Raw genomic sequence first — 25,226 nt, 5'->3', positions numbered from 1 at the left:
AATCAATAGAACACACACCGATGTGCATAGCAAATCATAATACGATGTGCAGGATGCAGTGCTGAGGCACTGCCGAAACAAAACAGCCCTCATCTGTTCACTTTTATTTTTAAAACAGGCTGCAAAAAAAAAAAATGTTCTCCCACGTGCCTGGTGACAGGACGAGGGGGAATGGGCGAAAGTTGCGACAGGGGAGTTTTAGGTTGGATGTTAGGAAGTACTTCTTTACCGAAAGGGTTATTAAGCATTGGAACAGGCTGCCCAGGGAGGTGGTGGAGTCACCATCCCTGGAGGTCTTTAAAAGACGTTTAGATGTAGAGCTTAGCGATATGGTTTAGTGGAGTACTTAGTGTTAGGTCGGAGGTTGGACTCGATGATCTTGAGGTCTCTTCCAACCTAGAAATCTGTGTCTGTGTCTGTGTCTGCAAATGTTTTGTTAATCTGAATTCCTCTGACCCTCATGGAATACTGCTGACCTTCTACTGGTGTAGCAGTGGTGGTATTCACGGGTCATGTAGCATTCTGCATGTGCTCCGCCAAATACAGTATGAGTTGCTTGCTTATACACAAGGAGTTCTGCCCCGTTTTATCACCCACTCTGATAGCAGCAGCTACAAAGTTTGGAACAGATTTGAACTGAGAAGCCTGAGGAAAAAGGAAACTGACAATTCTAAGTGTCACAGAGCTGGCTGATATGGACTGCACTGACAGAGCTTCTAAAACGTGACAATGGCGGGAATCAGAAAGGCACAGGGCACAGGTGGAGCTTATCATGAAATGGACTTTTTTTCCCAAATGAAATACCAGTTAAATTCCACTTCACATTGGAACTGAAAGTTGGAAAGTTAAACCACAGATATTATCCCGAAAATCAACATTTGTATAAAAATGAAGTGACTCCTATCAAAAGGAGATTTTTTGTTTCCCGCTAGCACACTATAACTAAAAATATTTTATTTTAAACTGCCAAATTTGAAACTAAAATGTTTAGTTTTGATTCTCATTATAAGAAAATCAAGCCACTAACTGAAATTTTCTGCAAAGGAAATACCAATGAAAGCAAAACTAACATTGTCTGAAGATGAAATACTGTGAAAAACCTTTTGATCAGCTGCTTGCCTAAGTCCGTCACCAACATCTCCTGTTTTTCCTAAGTTGCTGTGAAACTCCAAAAAATAATAATGCCTGACAACTCTGACAAGTAACAACCCATGCAGTTCCAGTATTTAGCCTCACATGAACTCCACCTATACTCCTGCTTTTACTGCAAACTGAAGTCTGGATGCATGTGTGATGTCTACATGTGCTACTCCTAATTTAAGCAAGGTCTTACAGCATGATATCTAAGTTTCTGTGAAAGTCATTTTTCTTTCTCCCTAGAGCATTACATAGATGGATATCTTGAAACGCTCTGGGACTGTCAAAAATCTTTAATTGTCTCACATTTCCAGATGAACAAGAGATTTTGCCTACCTGTCCATTGAAAGTTGAGCCACCAGCGTTACATCAGTGTTGTCTGAAGCGGGTTCATATTCGTAATGTAGAAAATACAAATGAGTGCGATGGACGGTGAAACGTTCTCGACGAAATTCATAGCATAAGTCATCCTCGTCTAGCTCAGACAGCTGTTTCTGGAGCTGAAAGGAAAGAGTGGACATAAAGATAAGTCCTTTATTATTCCTCTTGCAAGTCAGAGTAAGGAGGTTGGGAACTTGCAGCATGAAGCAATGGGGAGTGGAACTGAAACAAACATAGCAGGATTTTCCCAAGTCTCACTCCTTCAAGTCACTGGACAAGAGATTAGAAGAAAGCACTCCTAAGCAAACAGATGAGGCAGATAGATCACTATATTATGATCTATATATTGTATATACCATACATATTATGGTCTTACAACATCCAGAGTAGCAATGAAACAGTGAACAATCACATTTAATAATTGCGAAATTTCAGAGCTAATGCTCCAATGGGATGCATAAGACCATTCTTTATTAGAAGCAGTATTTTAAACTACTTGAAGACATACAGCTCCAGCAGAGGAGACTCAGCAGTAGATTATGCTTGTACCCTGGACTGAACAATTCCCATTCTGCTGCCTCTGTTGGAGAACAGTAACTGCTGCTAGGGGCATGGACAGACAGCTGGAAAAGTAACAGCTTAAACTGAACATTAGTCAGTGTCTTGAGACTTATGTATCTGCACCAGTATAATTTTGAAATAAAAATAATCTTTCAACTGCAGAAGAGCCAGATTTAAGCCTATATTTTTAACAGGATTTGTACTTCTGGATATTTGGTTTGAGAAATCAAAAGGATGCCAGATTAGCAGAGAACAGGTATTTCTTGGCTTCCCTGAAAATCAAGCCACTTCAAAGTCAAAACAGGCAAAAGAAAGCAATCCAATCCTCAGTCATTTATTCCTGTAGTTTTAACAGAATAAAAGTTTGGCTCTAGGGAAAGGAGGAAGAGAAAAACTGACCAAACATCTATACAGCTAACCAATTCCATCACTGAACTATATTATTTAAAGACAAACATCTGGCTAGAATTCTTAAAATGCATTCATTTTAAAGGAAAAATCAGTCATCCCGCTGTAAAATATTCCACAAAATGTAATGATGATGAAAATTATACATGTTGTTGACACATCAAATATAGTTCTGTTTGTGTTGCTCTAAAATGTAGGTTATTAGTAAAGGTATAATTTTTCACACTACATTTCTTAAAAAATATCCTATAAGAAGGACAGGATTACCTGTTTATCAGTAAAGAATAAATTAAGACAAATATTCATGTTATATATATACAAGTTTTGATAAAATCACCGTGAACTTCAAATTGTTTCATGAAATAAACATTATGAATTATAGACATTCATTTAGATTCAAAAATCTCTTCTGTTCTGTTCAGAATGATTTAAAGTAATAGTTTACAACAGTATCATTAAGAAAAACATTGGAAAATGTAGGCATTTCTTGTTCTAACACCGTGTTAAGAACAAGAGCTGTTGTTCTTGGAACTATAAGCGTAATGGCTGCCATCAACAATAATGCTTAAAGCTGAATGTTTTTCTGTGACAGCCGATGGAATAATACTTGGTATTTTCCTGTATATCACTCTTTAATCTTCTTTTGAATAATGGAAACACCTCCTTTGATTTCAATGAGTTTTGGATCAGGATCTCATTCTTCCTTGCTATTGCTCTGCACAGGTCTTAAAATGTCCCTCAGGAGAGACTGCTTTCAGAAAGATGAGAGCCTGAATCTTGACAAATCTTTACTCAGGCAAAACTTCTATTGAAATCAAGATCTCTTTTGGTGGAATAGAAATTGGGAGTTCTTTTACATATTGTTGGAGTTTCATTCATTCTGCTTTACAAATCATGATTCAGCAGAGCCTGTACTTTATTTTCCAAAGCACATTCAAATATTTGAATTAAACCCAATATTTACAACAATGACTATAAAGAATATTGTATCTTTTTGTTTCTCCTTTGAAAAGAGATATTAGTGTGCCCTTATCAGAATTATCAAGGAGCTTTAAATGTAAATGGTTAAGATAATAGCAAAGCACATTTCAGGGATACCTTCTTATCCTGCTGTATGTACAAATGACAAGGCTAGAAGTTTATAATTGTACAGCAGCTATTAATCAGGCAGTCACTGAATGATTATCAGAATATATTCAGGTTGCAAGCTATGAGGATATAAATACTTAATTATAAGTTACAAAATAACATTTTGGGATCAATTATGGCTTTGCATACTACTGAGCCCTGGGTGGGGGAAGAGGAGGGAGAAACAGCTTCTTAGAGGCTCCAGTATTTTGGCTGTGAAAGTCACCAAGCCACAAAGTTTCCTGTGGAGGTGATGGAGAGCACAAGCACCAGATGGCACCTTCTGCTATGGGGAAAGGGTAACCTGGTCTTTCCACTGCATTTCTTAGGGTCAGGATTTTGCCAGTGCTTTGCGGGAACACTTGTACAATCCTTGCTTGCTCATACCATGAGCCTAAACTGCTGGACAGCCTTAGGAGACCTTCTCTGCAGGCTGTGCAAACACAACTTGCATAAGGCATGCTCCTTCAGACACAACAAACAGTACAGGACAGGCTATGATTTGGCCCGTAGTACTGTTACTGTGCACGTGGCAAGCAGTCTGCACTAAGGATGGGCTTATCCTGCAGCAATGGGGAGGCAACAGGCATTTGAAAGAAATACAGCATGTGATTATCCACGTGAAAACTCCCTTCCTGCTGGAAGCAATGCTGGACATGCTAAGATTTGGTCCAGCAAAACATGTAAGCTCACAAGGTCAGCTCAAAAGGTAAGCTCACTGAAGCCAATCATGTGACACGCACAAAGTATCAGGACCAACACTGCGGGTGCTGCACAAGATTACGCATTGGGAAGCAAAAAGCCAGTCCATGCAACTGCCAGCTGAGGACTGCATGGACTGGGAAAGTCAGCTGTGCCCTAAAACATTCAGGCTAGCCACTTTTTTCTTTTATTCAATCTAGTTCAAGGATGATTTTGTTGTTGTGGGTTTTGTTATTTTTGAGTAAAATTGTTACAGATATCACAGCATAATGAAATAATGCTGCCAATTTCTGAAGTTGAGTAAAGAAACAAATACCTCCCCCTGTCTTTCCTCCAGCGACCTAAAAATCAGATCCTTGGAAACAGCCAGCTTGTTATTTGAACATATCTCTTTCCTGATGCCTGACAACAATAGGAAGTGGGGAAAATACTGTAAAGTGAAATACCATAACCTACTTACTTTCTGAACAATCTCATTTAGTTACAGGACTACAAAATCCAGAATACTGGTAACTTCCCCCAAATATCTTACAACTTCTATATAGAATGTTTAAAATAAATTAATATGGACAGATATTAAAGACTTGAGCACCATATGTGCGTTTCTTACTTATTACTCTTACAAATGATTGCACAGCATAAAATAAGTTACAGCAGAAAAAAATCCCTTTCTTTTGGAGATACAGCAGAAAAAAAATCCTTTCTTTTGGGCATCTCATCTTTTTGCACTTGTAAAAATGCATTGACATCACAGTTTCATCATTCTTTTAGGCAGTATTGCTCTTTCATTGCCCTCTGACATAAATTTATTGGAGGCAAGAGTAGGAAAGGAAAATTTCCGACCCATTTTTGCCTTGTTGTCTCTCGAAGACTGGGTTTATTTAATGGCAAGCAGCAACACAGTTGAAACTGAACCTGATGTTTGCAGGCAAATTAATGAAAGAAGAGAGGTTGGAGAAGTGGGGCCAAAGAAGCCTCTACATTTCTTTCTTTGAAGAAATGGCCCATCTTTGTAATATGTCAGAGCTCAACAAAAACAGTGTCTTTGGTTTCTACATTGTGTTTCTTATAATACACTAAGGACATAAGATGGGGTGGAGGAAAAAAGAAAATACGCTTTCAGGAATAAAAAAAAAACTTTCATGCCATACCTTTAATAATTAAAACCAAAACAGACTCTCCTCGAAAAAAAACAGCTTCTCATTTAAGCAAAGCCCAAAACTCTTGTTTGCTATGCATGCCCCTCATAAATGGAAGTGAGACTTAAAGAAAATATGAGGTAAAATGTCTGGGTCTTCCACAAACCCTATATTGGACTACATTCAGAATCTATTTTTACTTCAATTTTGTATCTGTAAAGTGGGAATGTAAGCATTTCCTTTCTTATGGAAAGGTTTTGGATATATCTGGCTCACTTGTTTTACCAGTGCTTCATTAGTTTAAGAGTATTTTCCGCTCCTTCAATTTCTCTCTCAATACATTCATATACCCCCAGTATCACACATGTATAAAGGCTGCTTCCTTTTACTGTGAAGAGACACACACAATCTATAAATACATATGGCATAAAGTCACATGCCATTTTTACACACATATTTAAAATGAAGAGTGTTAATGATGCACAACATTCAAAAGACAAGTAATTGTCTAAGACAGTCACATATATAACCTTAAACTTATCTCTTTATGAGTTACCTCATTATTTTCCAGTTACATGATCACATAAATTTTTTCTAATGATATAATCTTATCTGCAGCATGTATATTGCATGGATCCATTATTTATGGATAAAGAACTTACAGCTTGGTTTAAGGTTTGTTCCCACATTATACCTTTATGAAAAGATGAGCTTCTAATGGGGATCTGACAGATCTATACAAACAGAGGCTTACTTAAACACAGTGCACCATCAAAATGAGGATCTTAATGTCAGCTGGATTTGATAAAAAGATGGCATCCCCTTTAAGAACCCCTCCATAATACTTATAACAAAATGCCTATTATAGCTAACACTTTTCATCCTTAGAGTGACAGCATGCATTTCACGAAAGCAAGTCTCTGCTTATCATGAGATTCACTCTTTCTACAAGACTTTCAAGGCTAAGGCTACTTGCCACTGAGCATGTGGGAAATTTCACCTCGAGGAAACATTCTCGCAGTTGAAAAGTGATGTGCTTTTCAGAGTGTGTACAGTAGATGTTCTCTTAGGAAATAGTGTAGTGGGAACCAGCGAGTGCTTTCATTAGCATCACAATGTTACTTGTTTCTGAAATAAACATGGTAGCATGCAGAGAGTACCATGACATGCATGAGACCAAAGCAAAGAGACAGACATATCCAAAAGTACATTCTAAGTTTCTTCTCGGGATGACCAGCTGTGGCAGGCAATCAGACCACTCACTTCTCAGGTGGCCTGTGAGGCTAGGCTGGACAGACATGCACGGGCAGGCCAGAAGCTATTTAACTCTACCATGAATCCTCATCATTTACCAGGTCTACTTGTCTGACTAACACATTTGTGGTGTTTTCTATCCATGTGATAGACAGCAGACCCATATGATAGATGGCACATAGCATGTACCTTTCACTGACGAACTGGTTAGTCATAACCTGATTCAGCTCCTAAATCCCCCTTCCTAAGGCTGTTCCTAGCAGAAGCGCATCAGCGATCAGCTTCCTTTGTTTGAACTGCCGTGTCACAGAAACAGTTTTCTTCCCACCAAAATCTAGAGGATTCCACCATAAATGAGACCAATCCAAAATCCAGGATCAGAAATATTTTCTTTGATATTAGTGATATTTAAGAAAAACACCAACAAAAAATGTTTTTTGCCTAGAGGGCTACTTAGACCTTGGGGAAGGAGATAAATCCCTTCGGTATATGGGCATCTCTCTCTCCTCAAGTGTTTAAGGTAAAGTGAGATGACACAAGGCTTAAGTAACTCACTAAATACCATGCTAACACAATAGGAACAGAGCTGCTCAGATGAAAACTTTTAACTTTCAGATCATCTTTCCTTCTCCCAGGTGTGCGCAGTTAAGATTCATAGCACAAAACCAGCTCGGCTTAGCCACCGAGACAGATGAAAAATAACACCAGCCCAGGATGAAACTACAATCTGGCTATAAAATGCAGCAGTTTTGTTTCCTCCTGTGTAGCTGCCCCAGTTCCCACCAGCAGGCAATTGTGCTGCAGCGTTTAGCACTTTTAAAGTTAAAAATTAAATTAACTGCTGCCTTTAGGATGGCATAAACAAAACAGATGATGTAAGGAGGAAAAAGCATTTACCGAGTCTTGTTTGGAATGACCTACATAACGTAATTCTTGCTTCTCCAGTGATTAGTAATAAAAACCAGGCTAATCCCATGTCAATTAAATCCTTATTCCTCCCATGCCATAAAATTTTGTACATTTGCTATGGGTCAAACTGAGCCATCTGTGAAACAAAGCGGTGCTTGGGACAACGAGAAGGATAGTGTCTGAAAAAGCCTACTTAACAAGAAGAATTTTGTTGTAGTATATGAATAGACAATATTCTTGTGAAACTGAAATAATGGCTTATCGTTACTGTGAATAATCAACACAATTAAGCACCCAAGTTCTTGGCATGCATACCATCATAGACATTTCTGTACAAATGAAGCACAACTCCTCTTGACCTCAGCTGCAGCTGTGAGACCTTGGTACTTCTCTGCATTTCCTTCCCAGGTTCCTGACACACTTTCTTGGCAGAGCTTATTTCCAGCCCACCCTTGTACCACAGTGCTTTGACAGGTTGGTCTCCCTGCTTTTGTTTCCCCGGATTGTTCCTTCTTGTGTAGCAAGTTTTATGGTCAAAATTTGCTGAGTGAGACCCTGCCCATTCTCTAGCGCAACCAGGCCTCGTAACATCAAGTAGTCTGCCAACAGTCTGTTCCTACAGGCACCCAGCAGTCCTTTCCTCTTCCTGCCCCAAACACTCTCGCTCTCCAGAACCTCTGTCCAGGCTTCTTTTCCTTTTCAGCCTTTGACCTGGCTTTTATTCCCTGGCTTTTTTGATGGGGCTTTTTGCCCCATCCCTGGAGGTGTTCAAAGCCAGGTTAGATGAGGCCCTGAGCAACCTGATCTAGTGGGTGGCATCCCTGTCTATGGCATGGGAGTTGGAACTAGATGATCTTTGAGGTCCCTTCCAACAAAGGCCATTCTATGTTTTTATCCCTTTCATATGTGAATGGGGATTTTTTCTCCTCCATATTGTCTGGACAGCAGTGAGGGAAACTTATCTCTCTCAGAACAGAGACCAAGCAGGTTCCTGCTCCTAGCTCTCCTGTCCAGTCAGACAGAAAGGCCCAGAGCATTCAGGAGAAACAGTCACAGAAAATGCCCATTTTGTCCTGGTCCCCCGCCTGCAGCATGCTCAATTCTTTGGTGGCACTGGCAAATATACAGTCTGATCAGACGTATCCATGCACACTCCAAAGGAGTCTCCAGAGATCCTGAGACTCCTCAAAGTCAAACAAAGCACTGCTGAAGATGTGTAAATTATAGTGGGATTTTTCAGCCCTATAATTTGCATAAATTTTCACCAGCCTGGCAAAAGACACATTCCTGGCCCCAAAGTCACTCTTGCTAAATGTCAGCTCCTTCTCTGAGGTAAGCAGTATATCCATGAAGAAGTCATTAGAGCTTGCAGTGTGGGCAGTCCCCCCCAAGCTTTTTTCCCATTCTTCCCTTAAAAAAAAAAAATCAAATCAGAGAGAAGAAAAAAGGAGGCATACAAGCATGGCAAAGAGAAACATAGTTCACAGTTCCCCCATCTAGCAGTACTGTAAGCAGCTGAAAGCAATCTAATCGGAAGTTTCAGGCAACTAAAAGGATGTGCTACCAGCTCAGCATTTAATAATAATAACAGTAACAGTTTTAATAATAGAAACTACACAGCTGGGGAAGTCAGGATTTCCCATCAAAACTGCCATAAACCATCTGTTATTACTAGAGAAAGACTATGTCATGACAAAATAGTACTTTTAAATCTCAGTCCTACTGATGATGCAGTATTCTGAAATCCTGCAGGAGCAAAGGGTACTCACAGCATCAGTCTGATTCTTGTTACCGACTCAGAAGCTCCCTTTGCAATCCACTTTTAGATATTCAGAAATTGCTAAATTTGAGAATAGAATTTATGCTACGTGGCACATCAATTTCCTGCCCTTCTGGTGGATATTACTAGGTGGAATGCACAGCCATTTGCTAATACTAAAAATCTCTGGTTTTGTACAGAAAAAGTAAATTAGTAAAAAGACATTTAGGAAGTAAATATACACCTAAGCAAGTATTTTCCCAGGAAAACTAGATCTTTTTACATTGTTTCTTTGTGTTGATGAATGGGAAAAGAAAAAAAAATGGTGGAAATCTGGGGAGAATTTTTCTTTCTTTTTTTTTTTTTTTCCTTTTTCTGAGAAGTCTTCTCTAAGGGGAATCTGCTCTCTTCTTCCAAAACTGAGTGAAGTCAGTGATAAAGCTCCCACTGATCTTGCTCTGGGCTTTGGATCAGGACACAGCCTTCACTAATAGGGGACACCCCATTCAACCTTCAGATTTAATGCTTTGGCAGAAGCACCTGGTGAGAAGCTGTCTGCAGGAAACGAGTTTTATGAGAATGCTAAAAGGTTGAGTGTGTGCCCCTGTGTGCTAAAATCAGACTTAAAGTATCTATCTCATAGTGCAACTACAGACCTGTAGACAGAAGATCCTGTTTAAGTCTTTTAGATGCTGCAGTAGGTCCTTTGGAATGAAATGCTGTACATAACAATTAAAAGACAATAGAAAACATTTAAATTGGAGGGTTTCCCTAAAATCTTCTATCAAAATCTTGTATCAAAATAAAAAAGGAATGAGAAAGGGAAATAGCATGGAACAGTAGGATGGAGTGACTGAGGACTGGCTTCAAAGGCTGCTTGAGTCAATGATGGTGTTTACAGGAGGATTTGGTTCATATTCTGAATTTCACGTTTGTATTTCCTATCCAGACTCTGCACAAAAGGCAAAGGGGTGATTGTAATACCACTTTGCAGAGAAGAGCCAGCTCTGTGTAATCTCATTTTAGTACATCCTGAATGAAGGGGACTTACAGTACTGCTCTGTGGCAAGGAGCATGTGCCAGGCCCCCATCTACAGTCTGTCCCTGCAACAGTGTCTTTCAGGTTAAGTATTTCAATGGAAGGATGAAACGTGTGTACACATAGACATACACATAACCACTTTTACATTAACAGAAAAATTACCTCAGCACCTCCAAATTTTTCAGTCTGCATTTCTTTGCCTCCAGTATTTGATTTTGAAAGCCCTATCTGTTCTGTTCATTCCTGTTGGTAACTTTTTGGAACCTATTAACAGTGCAGTTTGGTACAGCTGAAGATCAGCAACCGCCTAGATCAGCACTATGTGGTATAGGATCCCCAGACTGCCTTTATTTAGACCTCTTGAAATTCAGTCTGTGGTATTATACTTCCTTAGCAAACATTAAAAAAAAGAAAAGAAAATATTAATCCATCTGCATATATACAGACATATATATATGTAAGCATACACACATGCACATACATACACAGAGAAAGAGTGACAGCTTAATGTAACATCTGATTATGTTTTAAACTAATGCCCCTTTATATCTCTCTGGCACTGTAAAGAGTCCTTAAAAAAAGAAAACGTGTAATTTACATTCATTTTAAGGACATCTCAGTACTAATGAGAAGCATAAAAGGCCTTAGAGCAACAGAACCAGCCCAATGGTACCCATTGCCACACTTCTTTTTACATTTCACAGATATTTGCATTACAAATGAAATTCCTTAATTACAGGTTGCATTCCAAATAAAGCATCATTACAAATATTAAACTGCAGAGTTGCAATGGCTGGCACATTGGAAAAAGACCTTAAGGGTAAATTCTGCCACAGACAGATTATGAGTGACAGCCCCATAACAAGCCACTGCTTCTTCCACAACAGGGCTCGGAGGATTTAGTGCTTAGTAATTTTCTCTGATTATAAAACAAGTGGAGCTATTCCAGCATTTTGTCCACTGGTCTACAGTGCAGAGAAGCGTAGTCAGCTGAAGGAGGATCTTTTACACATATACAATGCCTAGCACAATAAAACCCAATTGTGTTTTGGGGCTGCTAGTCTCAATTCAGAGAAGAACGGAAAAATAACAGCTATAGCATAAATCAAATAGCAATTCCTACCTTATACATACTTGACCTTGCAAAAATTGTAGCCTTTTATGTACTATATATGCTTAAGAATCCTAATGGAAACGTATGGCTGCCTTGGCTGACTAAAGGTCCATATAGCCCAGCATCCCATCTCCAGCTGCGAGCTGGCAGCCTAGCGAGTAGTACAAAAGCAGTGCAAGTGTACGACGATGTTTCCTCAGAACGGTCTCCTAGTCCTGAACTTGGGTTTAAGAACTTCCTGCACCAAAGCCTAACAGCTCCTGACTGACTTTCTTTCCACGAACAGGCACTTTTTGAACATGTATGTATTTTTAGCAACATTACGTCCTGTTCAAAGCTTTGTTACATCTTGGGTGAAATGTCTTCCTTTGTTTTGAACCTGCTACTCGCTATTTTCTCTTCATGCCCCCTAGTTCTTGTTCTGGAAGGGATGACAAACTGTGGCTCCCTGCTCACCTTACAAGATGCTCTGCTTCTGAAGATTATCCTGCAACAGATCATTGGAATGTACTGTATTTTAATAGGACACCTGTGACACTGTGTGTGCTACAGCAGAGAGAGCGACAGAGAGAGAAAGAGAGAAAGAGAGAGAGAGGTTTTCATAATAATCCTATTCTTAAGGCCTCATAACATCAAAGCTGAAACTAGCTTTTTGTATTCTACAATAAAAAGGACATAGTCAATTTTCCAGCAGAGCTTACATGAACGGTAACTAATTAATAACAATGTCTTCTCCTAAGTAAGCTATCTTAAGCTATCCAAAGTTAAGATTTTTTCTATATCAAGTTGTTTTGATAGAAGGCTGTTAACTTTTTGGTTTCTGTTGGCAAGTTAAGACTCATGTATTTTTGTATGTCTAGCTCATTCTTTTCCAGTATCTTTTTTTTTTTTAATTTATAAATGGAAGAATGCATTACGTTTCCTTTTCAGACACAAGCCATACCATACACCATATTGCGTTCTACTTGTCTTGAATAAGAAACAGGCTTGAAGAGTTAGTCATTTCCAGTGTCTGTCAACCAGATACAAGTTCAATAAAATGAGCCATTTTAACTTTCACGACTGCCATTTTCAGCAGCAAGAACTTGCATTCAGTGTGCACAGCTCCCCAACAACTTGTCATCTGGAATAAATCTGTTTATTAAGGACTTACAGAGATCTGGAAAATATAGCAACAAGTCTGTGGCTGCATTCCTGCTCTTCAAACCCACACAACTGCAAATTCAGAATAATTTTAAAGTGCATTCTTAAAGCGTGATAAAGAAGATGTGTTTTATTTTGTCTTTTTTTTTTTCAACATCTCTCTTCCCTTTTCTCTTCCTATCCCCTACTCCATCTATCGTACTGATGTCTCTGACCATCTGCCTCTTAGTGTTCTTTTATCACATTCAGTTCACTTGATTCTCTAAAAGCCCCTCACTCTTGCAGAGGATTTTCTTTCTGCATGTGCTTTCACTCTTGCTGTGCACTCTCTCTCTTTCTTTTGTCTCTGCTTCAGTCTCCTCGAGTTAATGTTTAACTACATTTTTTCATCGTTTCCCCACCTCTTTCAGAAGACAGTGGTAAGGTTGAGTGAGTATCTGGGAAGCCATGCCTTGGGCTAGAATATACCTATCCAATATCTGAGTGCTGAAGTCAGAAAATTGGGGATGGCATCTCCTGTGGTCATTTCATCCACAGACTAAATGGAAACACTACAAGCCTCAATGATGCTATTGATTATCTTTTAACTGCTAATGTGTATATGATACCGGCGTTGCTTTATTTATTTTTATATAGAGAATTTTGTATATTTTAGATAATTATGTAGTTTTCTTTCCTGAAGATAACATAAAAGGTTACAGCTTCCTTTGTATTTCCTTTCAGACTATGTAGCCAAAATTGATACTTGGTCTAGAAATCTCCAGAGACCACATTATACACAAGGAATTTGTACACATCTGTGAGTAAGTGTTTCAATTAACAGTTTTTTACATTGGAACTATATGTACTAAGGCACACACACATAAGAACATCTGTATGTAAACATCCTTGATTTCAACCATTTTCAAAGGATTTACTTCATCTGAAAGGTTCTGATTGCAAATTTTATGCAGATACACATAACTGCTGCTGTGCTTTGTTAGAGGCAGGGCAGAAAAAAACTGCAGTCTCACAGCCCGTGCGTACTATGAAGTATTAACTCATTCTTAGTTTGCAGTATGGCAAAAAACTCATAGATCTAATCCAGCAGTCTTGATATTTTCATTTTCTCTTCATTATTTGTGCATTAGTATCTACTAGCCAAAGTCAACATCATCTTACGCTGAACAAACAGACAGCAAGAAACAATCATTTCCCCTGGAAAGTTTTAGGTCTAAGGGTGAGACTTGCAGAATTGCCTAATGGAATTAAGAGCCCGAATCCTCATTTTCAATTTGCAATCTTACCTTTGTTGGGGATTTTTAAAAAGCAAGGCAGCCAAAAAAAACACAAACCAAAAACAAAAGAGGGGAAAGGCAGGATTAGTATGTCAGTTTTACAGGCAAGGATCTGAGGCACAAAGAGATTAAATGATTTGCACAGCATCACTCTTGGAATCTGAGCACTGACCTCAATTCTCCTGAGTCCCTACCAGCACCGCCAATTCTCCAAGTTTTCAAGTAGCCTGTGCCTTGTATGAAACACCCTTTAAAATCTTCAAGCCCTAAACATACCACTTACGTTTTCACTGTTAATGTCTGCCTCACTGGGGCAGCCAAAGAGTTCCCGTCTCAGCAAGTTCCCATCATATTCTAGGAATGTCAGGTAGAGGTTGCGAAAAAACTCCACGTGCTTGTTTTTCACTCGCAGCTTCTTTGGTGAGTTCCAGTGAATCACCTCAGAGGGAAAAAAGAGAAAACACATCCTGCTGTTAGAACACAGATTTGCTTTATCCCCCATTTTTGTGTGTGTTTAGTTTACTGCCCTCTTAAAACAAAAAAAAACAACCCCAGAACTACACCGACTTCCTTCTGTCTTTTTATCTGGACAGCTTCATCATGTCTTTCACAAGTGACTGCATACTGTACAGATGATGCTCTTTTAAACCTGTCCATAGCATAACTTGTACATGTGAGTTGGGGTGCTGCTCAAGTTTGTGATACAGCACCTCCTAAATGCTGCCACTGGTCTAATGACAGACCCTACAGTTATAGGCTCTTTTGAAAAGGGTGGCATTATGAGGGATTCAGGGATGTTAATATTAAGCATTAATCTCAGATTTCCATATGACTGATTGATTCACTGTTTCAGGCCAGGCAGACTCTTCTCTTGTTAGACACTAAGGAGAAAAAGCCTCAAATGAATTCCTGTATCTATGTACACCCTTCAAAAAGGACTGAATTTAATCTGACCTCCCTTTTCTCCACTGCTTCATTTAAACAAGACTGATCTCAGTTGCATTATACAACATAGTGGTGCAGCACAATGCTTCACCCCTTGAATTCCTATTTCTAGCAGGTATTTAGCCTCTACTAATGGGAGATGACTCTCACACTGGCCTAGATTTAACTCTAATGCTGACATAAAGGGCCTGATTCTCATTTACATCCAGGCGACTTTGCACTGCTCCCTGGCAGTGTGAACGAGAATGGGGCCCTAAGGAAAAACTATCAAGGAGCCAAAAGTGGCTTGCAGGAATGATTTCATTTTATAGAGGCTATATTTTAGGCATAAGAAAAACAAAACAACCAACAACCAAGTGCTTTGTATTCAGTTTTATTCCTGTGACTTCTAAAGAAATTAAAAAAAAAAAAAAAAGTCTCCCTTGGGAACATTTCCAAGTGAGGAGTTCTGGAGGTTCTCTGAATGCATTAAGTGAATTGCGTGAAGGCACCGAGTCACTCACACACAGAGCCACGGAGCTGCAATGCCAGCTGCTGAGCCGGTGGGGTGGTAAGCTTTGCTCTGCACATTGCATTTGTGGCAGGGAGCGGACAGAAGCAGCCCTGAGCAGATGAGCCCAGTCCTCTCGGTGTCAGCAGCACAGCTCCGCAGGAACAGGGAGCCCTCTTAAATCACCCTCTCTGCTTCTGAATGAGTAAGCCACAGGAGGAAAGAACAGGACATCGCCTGAACTTTTCCAGTACTAATTTCAGCAAACAAGACAGCCTTTCCACTGAGTATATTCTCCCCCACCCCCACCCCCCAAAAGAAAAGAAAAGAAAAAAAAAGGGAAGGGAAGGGAAGGAAAAAGTAAAGAAAGGAAAAAGGGAAAGGGAAAGAAAAGAAGATAAAAGTAAAAAGAGAAGAAGGGGAGGGGAGGGGAGGGGAGGGGAGGGGAGGGGAGGGGAGAGAAAAAAAAGTTACTAGGATGTCAAAAAGCCATAAATACAAGTTACAGAAAAGCAAGTATAGAGAAGTAAGATCATTTCAGAAATAGGCAAATAACTTTTTCCAATTACAGGAACATGTTAAATCAAGTTCATGATGCATCTACACATTATAAATTTTGGAAATCATTTGTACAAAAATATTTGCTATATTTTTCCCACATGATGCTACATTCTTTGCTGCTTTTACATTTGTTCACATATTCAAAAGTGTAGCTTAGCTGTGAAATATGTTGCTGCAATATTTGCAGAAAATATAAAACAACACGGAAACAAAAGGGCATTAGCCAAAATTGCTAGGACACGGCATATACTCAAGGTGACAGATCTTCCCCATTGAAAAGTGCATCTTCAAGACTTACGTTCTTTGAAAAGAACTTGACATATTTACCCATTTAATTTAAATGCAGCAAAGGCATAGAATCATATAATCATTAAGGTTAGAAAAGACCTTAATGATTATCCGGTCCAACCATCCCCCTACCCACCAATGTCACCCACTAAACCAAGTCCCTAAGCACCAGGTCCAAAATGTATGCAAAAAGATCTCAGTGACTGAATCCTACCTCAGGGAAACAAGCTAGCATAATAGGAGAACAGGACTGAAGGTACTTAAAGGGCTGCTACACAGTTTTACAGGGTGCTAGCAAGCACTTTTTCAAGCAGGCATAGAAGGGAAATTGTCAGTCTGCTGGTAACTTGTGCTTCTTTAAGAGTGGATCAAAGAACACTGAAAACATGGGAAATGGAACAAAAACGCTTTTTTTTTTTTTAAACACTGCAAAAATGCAATATATTTTCCCTATTGCACCTACGATTCATGAGTGTTCTTTTGGGTGTCTTCATGAGCACCCTGTGCCCCCAATGAGCCCTCTGACCCCTCACACTAGGGACTGCGATCACAGAAGAGGCTAACGATGATAAACTCAACAACTGTTACAGGACAGGCTCCCCAGCATTGCAGGCATTTCCCATCAGTGCACACACACTGTCCCATCGCAGCCAAGTACCGATGTTGATGCCTCTACCAAGTTGCGTGGGGGACGATGTCAAAGACAGACAACTGCAGTTGTCAGCTCAGAGCCTGTTCACTGCTCTGCTTCCAAATCTGTTGCATGTACAAAGTCTGGGAAGTGTCAGGGGCCTAGCTGGTGGTTCAGATCTGATCAGATTTGAAAAGTGTCAGGATGCTGTATGTGTACAGATGTCAAGGGAGCCTGAAGTGAACTGAAGAAAGCTGAATGCAGCTGATGACTGCCCAGAAAAGCTGATTTTTTAATCAAGGAAGACAGTACACGTCAGTGCAGCTAGAGAACATAACGGAACTATGCAACCATCTGGATGACCTGAGGTAGGGAAACCACAAAACAGGTTTAGTGAAAGAGCAGGCTGCTATTCAAATGTAACCTTATTTCAGAAATATTATGTCATACATGAAAGCACAAAAAAAGAATAGTAGGTTTCAAAAGGCAACACGATTCTTAACCATTGATATATAACACCACATCCAAAGACTATGTTTTATATTTTTTATTTTACTTCTGTTAGACTACAAATTCACCTTGAGTTCTGACTGTAGCTGTCAGATTTGGTTTCCTGCCACACCACAAGTTGTACAGGCCAAGACATCCTTGGATGGACTGTCACAGGCCTCAGTGACATGATGAAGACAGAAGCCTGCATAGGTAAAGCTAAGGCCATTACATTAGAAACTTTACTGTGGGCAACAATGAATTGATTGGGAAAAAAGAAAAATCAGTTGGAAAGAGACTACAGGGAAACCAGAAGAAAAAAAATCGAACTCAGAATCCACTTTTTGCAGACTGAGCTACATTAAAAAGAGAAAGAGCATCTAGGAACTAAAAATCTCATTACTACAGTATCCCCTTTCTAAGACTGAATAGCACTGTAATACTGCATTTATTTCTGCTTCTATTTTCCCCCTTAGTTTCTTAGCTATTCCAAAGCTCTCTCGACTTACAGAGGAAATTGCACCTGGAACATACGAAATACCAGTGACATTATCTGGGTGGACACTTCGAGAACAGTGCTAGCCTCCAGGCTGTCCCATGGATCCTTCCCATTCCTGATCAAGGCCTCCTGAGAACTAAGAAAAACGCACTCTTTAATCTTCATTTAGCTATTTAAGTACCGAAAGATCAGAACTTAAAATTCCACGTCTATTTAACACTTGGTTAGTCATCATTAAGCAACTTGGCACTATCTACATTTCTGTTCGTACCATTCTACTTAATCAGCAACCCTTACCTCTCACTGATTACACTCAGCCAGCCTCCCGGAATACTTCCATGTATTTGTGACCTAGTGAAACACACCGTATTGAATTGGTAGTTCCCATTTATTCACCAGATTCTGACTCACAGCACTCAAGTGATGACACAGTTGGTGTTTCATAGACTGACAATGGGTTCTGAGCTGGAAGGTAACAGAACGTTATATGCAGGCAGAGGGTAGAAGGGGGCTCTAAGGTCAGTTACCTGCATAGAAATATACTGAAAACAGAAGTCCCAGCAAACCTCTTTAGTTTCCAGCCACATTGTCCTCTTTGGAGACATTAAGTATTTCAAATACAATGTTCAAACCACTAAACTATAAACTACCTAACACAACATTATTTCTATAAGTGCTCTTATCCATTTTTCCCTCAAAGCATCTGCTCTCTCCAAATAAAATATTTGCCCAAATGTTTCCTTAACCACAATCCCTTCCATTTTTTACCCAAAGATAGATCTTGATAATCTGCTTCAGCCCTTAGGAAATCAGAGAATATAGGATATTCTTTTCTGTCCTTTCCTGTGGTTCTCTACCTATCTTCCAGGCTGAAGGGGCAAAAGTAAGAATAAATTAAGCCTAAATTTAAGCCTGAAGAGGTTTATTTTTGCAAAGTGCTGAACAAATATTAATTAAGCCCACAAGCACATTGCTATTTTAGGTAAATAAGTAAAAGTGATATTCTGTAGATGGGTAGCTTTCTTGCTTAAAAACTAGGTTCCTTATTTAGGCAACCAGACAGTTCTCATTGAATTCAACACCAGTAAAATGTTCAGCAACTCTGCAAAGAACAGCCCCTTATATATGCCACTGTAATACCATCTCAATAGGTATTTTTTCAGGCACATGTTGTTGAAAAGTTTGGTTTAAACGTGCGCAAAGTCACACTGCAAACAAGCACTACCTGTGTAATTGATGTCTGGATTAGAGATGTCTGGAAACCTTATTCTTAAATTGTCTTTTTATCAGAAATGAATAGTTTATTAAAAAACAAACCAAAACCTCAACAACATAATTTTGTCAGAAAGGGTCAAATGCTTTATAAAAATGTCATCAGGGAGGTTTCAGAGCTCCAGAGTGATATTTGTAAAGTATAGTAGTAGGATTCAGTAGTAGGATTCAGCCAGCAGCCCAGAGATACAGGCACTGCTTTCAGAGGTGGGATTCAAATCCCTGTTCTGCCTCATTTAGTTTCCATGGTCCCAGGGATTACTTTACCGCCCCCAGGTTACTGCCTATACTGGCTGACAATCTCTGTCCCTATCTAGTATCTGTATATCTAGTTCACAAGTTCTCAGTCTGCCCTCAAAAGGGTTTGCAGCTCTCCCTCCAGCTCCTGTACCAATGCTTAACAAGAGGTCTCCTGCCTGCAGGAACACCCTTAAAACACCTCTATAATATCATTGTGCTCCCTTTTTGGCACAGCAGAATCACCTTACTGACTGCGGTGTTCATTGATGGGAGTGATATGTTTACCCCTCTTGGACCTTTGCTCCTCTCAATGTAGCTCTTCCTTGGTTGGCATTAAAAGATGCAGGGCAGCAGAATGCCAGAGCTGCTGCAGATCAGTGCTGAGGTGCTTGGACAGCATGGGGTGGCTCAGGGACTGGAACAGAGAGAGGTGCAGTAGGTCACGTTTGAGGCAGATCTGAAATGATGTATTTGGGTTATAAACAAGAATCTGTATAAAGTTTTGTTGGCAATCCTACAAAGTTGCTCTAGTGTGGAAGACATTCCCAGTGAAGGCAGAGTGGATCACATAAAACAATTTCAGAAAGGGGAATTTAAGAGGCCAATTATATATCTACCTGCTAATTTGCTATCAGCTGTGTTCAAAGCCAGCTTCAAAAACAATCACAACAGGACATAAACCACTTACCTATTGGGGGGCGGTGGTGTAAATTCTAATAATTTGATATATTTCCATTGAAAAAATCCAGCATCCAATTTTTTGCGACTGTGAATTACCCCATCCTGTGTGTGTAAATAGCATCTGTACTCTTGACAGCCAGACTTCTCTTGATGACTGACTCATAAAATGAGGTCATGATTCATTGTCAGAGGCATCACAATTCATTACCTTCATAGGATTTTTCTTGCCATTTGGTTTGTGCCAAATCACATTAATTGAGATTTCCTTACAGACAGAACAAACTATTAACCAAAATAGGAAAGCAAACACAGGAGCCAACCCAGGAAAAGTAATACATAAATGAATCTCAGTTGCAGACAGATCACTGCTGTGCCACTAGTGCACATGCTCGTCCACCGGCATTGTGGGCACTGTGGACTACGTGAATGAGAATGAATAATAAATAAGATAGGAGAGACAGTGGATGCCTACAAACAATGTACTTCCATATCTTTTTGCCAGACTTCAACAGCAATTCTAGAGTGTTTCTCAAAGGTGTAACAAATGCCATGCAAAAAGAAACACCTCTGGTCTTTAGAGGCTGCAGTTGGCTTATTCGGCAACAAGAATTAAAGGGCATCTGCTTCCTCTTAACCCGCTCTTGTTTTCTGTTTAAATTATTCATTTCTAGTCATTCTTGACTGATTCAAAGCATCTTTAAAAAAGGTGCCATCGGGGTGAGGAAAGGAAAATTTTTGTATATGTAATTTTTTTATTGAAGTTGTAGTTCCATATGTCACAGATAGCAGAGCAAAACCAACAAACATCAGCCTAGCTGTGTACAGTATGTCCTTTAGCACTATACAGTATGACAAAGGAGGTAAGTAAAGCTTTAGAAAAAAGAAAAAATATTGAAGTGGTCTTATTTTGATGTTGGGTTAGATGGATTTAAAATTAGTCCGCACTAACAATGCAAGACTTGATTAGCTATATTTCTGTTCTTCTTATGCTTCCTCTGAAAGATCCCCATATGCAAGTCTTCCCAGATTTGTGTATGCTGCCTAGCTGTTGCAAGAGATCAGCAGTAGTCAAACATCTGACCTTCTCTAACACAATTAAAAGAAAATCAATAAAATTGATACAGATGCAGCTTAATGAGGAGTATAAGGAGAGAAAAAAATGATTAGAATCCTCTTCAGGTACTATGAAACATTCAAGTGCTTCATAGACCTCCAAAAAGCATGCTAGCCAGACTCTGCTTGCATGGATGTGAACAAAGCAGAAGAAAAGTGTGTGTGTATATATACATATATATACACACACACACTTGAACAGGAGCCAGACCTGGGGGTCTAAGTTTATTTAACACAATGCTGTGTGTAGAAGACAAATCCTCAAATCCCATGGACTTTGAGACCAGATTGAATTAAATCAGTGCCTTTTTAGTCTGACATGTGGCATACGGTCTGATCTGACTGAGGAACACTTGACTTGGTCAGTTTCGCCTTGGAATTTAAATCTCTTCCTGCATTTCCTTCATTCCTATCCTATCCTTTTTAATCCTCCAGTACAAACTTCACAATCTGTCTTTCTCTCCCTCTTCCCCTGACTATTTCTCCTACCTTGTTTTTTATTCCAGTCTTACCATGAAATACAGGATGTGCCAAATATGTTGTGTCATATCATTTATATTAAATGCCATGGAAACCGACTATGGTGATTTTAAGACCATATTTTCTAATTTGGGCTAATGACATTTGTTGCTTATTTGAGAAGACCACATACCAAACCAGACCAGTTTTTTTTTTTGGAACTAGAAATATGCTAATTCTCGTAATGCAAATTCAACTTGAAAGTTCTTCATACAACAAAAAAATGTATAACCGAACTGAACAGTACTGACTGAGGACCACTTCATTAACTGCTGACTATGGGCAGAGCTTCACTGAAAGCAGGGGGGCTTACGTGCACTAGGTAAGGCTCTGCCTCTCTTTCAAAGCGATGAATTTCAGCCCCAATTCAGCACAGTACTTAGGGAATATGCCTAATTTTAGCAGCGTAAGTCCAGTTCAGATGAAGAAATCGCTTGTGTGTCTGTACCTCTTTCTGAGTTAAGTAACTCAGGCCAGTAGAAGATATTTTGCATCTTAGACTTCATTGCCTATGTTGTAATGGAACTGCTGAAGTGATACTGTATACAGTAAATAAACAACCAAGCCTAACTTATAATTATAAACAATTATCTTAATAATGAAGAAAGGATTCAATTTACTTTTAAGACACTTGTGTTAAATGCTAACATACAGGTCTTACATATGAGCTAGATGTCCCACAGCTGATGGGAGTTAGTCAGTACAATCACTGGAGTCCAAAGAATGATTTGCCTGATCAGTCATCAGATGGGTACTCTGAGGTGAGCTGAACCACTCTCTAAAAACACTGATGGGTAGCACAATTCAATTGACTCAATACAGATCAGTATCTTTTGCTGATGCAAATGTACGTGTCTTAACCTGGCACTGAATCCCACCCTGACTGTCTCAGCTCATTATATGATTTAATGTAAGACCCTAATTCACGGAATACTGTGGTATCTCCCAGATATTTTTCTAAATTTCATCTTTCAGAAAACATTTTCCCTGCTACCACATCTCTCTTTTGTTTCAGGCAATTGCTGTCAGACACCTGGCAGTTGCTTCCATACACGATTCTGAACATGAGCACAGAACTAGAATTTCAACCAGCAGCTTGTGACAAGGCAAAAGACCATCACGCTTTAAGTCCCTATGTGGATGCTGACCTACAAACATCTGTCCTAAAACATTTATTGATCAATATACTGATCAGTATACTGAGCTAATTTAAAAAGTTGTCTTCTGTGGACCATGCTTTAATAGTTGGTTGCAAATATTTTATCTATGAAAGTCAAGCAATACTGGCCATTTTTGCGGGTCAGTTACCCCATATGGTATATCTTCTGTCTTTTGGAAAGTCCAAGTTTTAGAATCAATATGTCCAGGGAGACTGCTTTTCTGTGTTCATCTAGTATATGAAGTTCATACTGAACACTTCTGCCATTACTCCACAAATTGTTAAAATGGAAAATTTGGTTAGATATAAGGAAATACTATACACCATAAGGATGTCAAAACTCTGAAATGGGGGGCCAGGGAGGTTGTGGATCTCAGTCTTTGGAGATATTTGAAACTCAACTGCACAAGGCCCTGAGCAACCTCATCTAAATTGGTCCTGATTTGAGAGGGGGTTGGATAGCGTCCAGAGGTCCCTTGCAAATTATTCTATGGTTCCATGATTTTTTTAAAGACCTAATTTTCTAGAACTCTCTCAAAACAAAAATGAAGTATATGAACTTTAAGTGAATTTTGAAATGAATCGCCAGAAGTTATTTAATATTTACTACACTCTGATGTTGAATAGTCTGCCCTAATGGCATCTACTGACGTTTAGCCAGCCTGTCTTATTCTGCACCTAGTAGAAGCTTAATCAGCTTAAATTCTGAACTCTATGCTTGCTACATTTGAGTCTTACCTTTCAAAATGACCACAGCACACTTGATGTTAATTCACCCGTATCAGTTCAAATCCATCCTTCTTTTATATTCTACTTGACAATAGTGAAAAATGTGCTATTAAATTGATACTATAGCTTCATTTTATTAAATTAATAGGTTTCTACTCAGCACGTCCTGCAAAAATGAATGGTGGTGTGCCTGGGTGAAGTGCATGCATTTACATTTTGGCTAATGTATTTCTAGCTAGGGTCCACCTAACCCTCTTTATGAAATTCACTCCATTAAACAATGTTGACTAAAGAATTTCAAACTTGCCCAGTACAAAAGAAGATTTTGAGTTCTTTGGCTAAGAAGAGTTAAGAATTGGGACAGCAGTAGGAACTATGGCTCAGAAGTAATGGGTGACAGCATAGACAAGTCATGGAACACAAGAAGGGGATGCATTTGTCTAACACCTTGTCAAACCCTAAAGCAGCATTCACCTTTCACTTTTCTAGCAGTCAAAATGCACAAAGCTGAAGTCACATTTACTGCCATTGCTTGGGTGTCCTTATAAGCTCTATCTGCTTGTTTCCCCTTCTATTTAAGGGGCTTCATCATTCTGTCAGAGTGGTGCCCTGCATTATCTGTACTGAAGTATACTACCCATAAAACATACCTTCAGGTCAGACACATCTCTGTAGCACTGCTCAGAACGAGTGTGATCAGACAGCTGAACATTCCAGAAACATGGAAGCTGGTAGACAAGGAAGGGATTTTGCTTGATGACTGCATTGAAGATATCCTAGCAGACAGAAAGAGAGAAACAGTTGGGTATGTTGTTTCTACAGTGGGGTGATGTCAGCCCCTCTGAACTGACTGTCCTTCTCCCCCTCAAGGCAGAAATGCAAACAGTTATGCAAGCTGAACTCTGTGAACTCTGCTTCACAATTCTGTTTCCAGGAAAGCTTATCAATCTAAGGAGCGATGGGTAGATCTGAACTAGAGGAACAGGCTCTCCCTCATGACACAAAGAGCTAATGGTCTCCAGCAAAGTTTTCAAATACAAGTACCTTGTACAGCAGGTGGGAGACATGGTTTCTCTTCTAGTCACCAGGGGGAGTAATATGCCGAAAATGTCAAAATGACTGCTGTTAGTAAGTACTGCATCACTTCTCAATAAAGGGCATGAAATGGAAGTAACAGGAATCATTTTCATGAACTTCAGTAGCTTTGGATCAGCCTGCAAGGATACTCTACATATGTGTACATCTCTATGTGTACAGTAAGCACCGTGCCTACTTAGTGGTGACTGATCATGAGCCAGATGTAGTTCAGGAGCAGTAGAAATATCTAAATGTGATGCTGCATTGAGTTAATACACTCAAGCTGTTGAGCACGACTTATTGGTTCAGGTCCAGTAAGTACTACATTAACAGGGCTTCTGGATTTAAAATGGAGAGTTGGCAGGAATCACAGAGAGTAATTAAGCATTTCTGTGCGTAGGCACACTACTTCTTTTCTCAGCCTCAGTTTCTCATCTGTGGCTGGGAGACAGCAGCACTTTTGTCTTCACGGGTGTGTTGTGGCCAGGCATACATTAAAGACTCATGGAACTTATCTGCCAGAAACAGTAAAGAAACATCTAGAGACTTTTAGAACCACAATCTGCTTAGACAAAACAG

At 39.5% G+C, this 25,226-nt stretch overlaps 1 protein-coding gene across 3 annotated transcripts in view; it reads right to left on the bottom strand.

Moving 5' to 3' along the window:
• LARGE1 (LARGE xylosyl- and glucuronyltransferase 1) overlaps positions 1 to 25,226 on the bottom strand; it is a 285,860-nt gene that overhangs the window by 24,461 nt on the left and 236,173 nt on the right. For 2 of the 3 annotated variants that reach the window (XM_035569241.2, XM_035569240.2), the window contains 3 exons: positions 24,221 to 24,346; positions 14,238 to 14,393; positions 1,474 to 1,637 (listed from right to left, as the gene is read on the bottom strand). In XM_035569241.2, the coding sequence (XP_035425134.1) occupies positions 1,474 to 1,637; positions 14,238 to 14,393; positions 24,221 to 24,346 (446 nt within the window). The remainder of the gene's footprint in view (positions 1 to 1,473; positions 1,638 to 14,237; positions 14,394 to 24,220; positions 24,347 to 25,226) is intronic. The other variant, XM_035569242.2, reaches the window with a different exon arrangement.

Source organism: Cygnus atratus, chromosome 1 (genome assembly GCF_013377495.2).
Source record: "Cygnus atratus isolate AKBS03 ecotype Queensland, Australia chromosome 1, CAtr_DNAZoo_HiC_assembly, whole genome shotgun sequence".
Classification (NCBI taxonomy): Eukaryota; Metazoa; Chordata; class Aves; order Anseriformes; family Anatidae; genus Cygnus; species Cygnus atratus.
The sequence above is the reverse complement of the archived record's forward strand: the minus strand, read 5'-3'. Positions and strand labels throughout refer to the sequence as shown.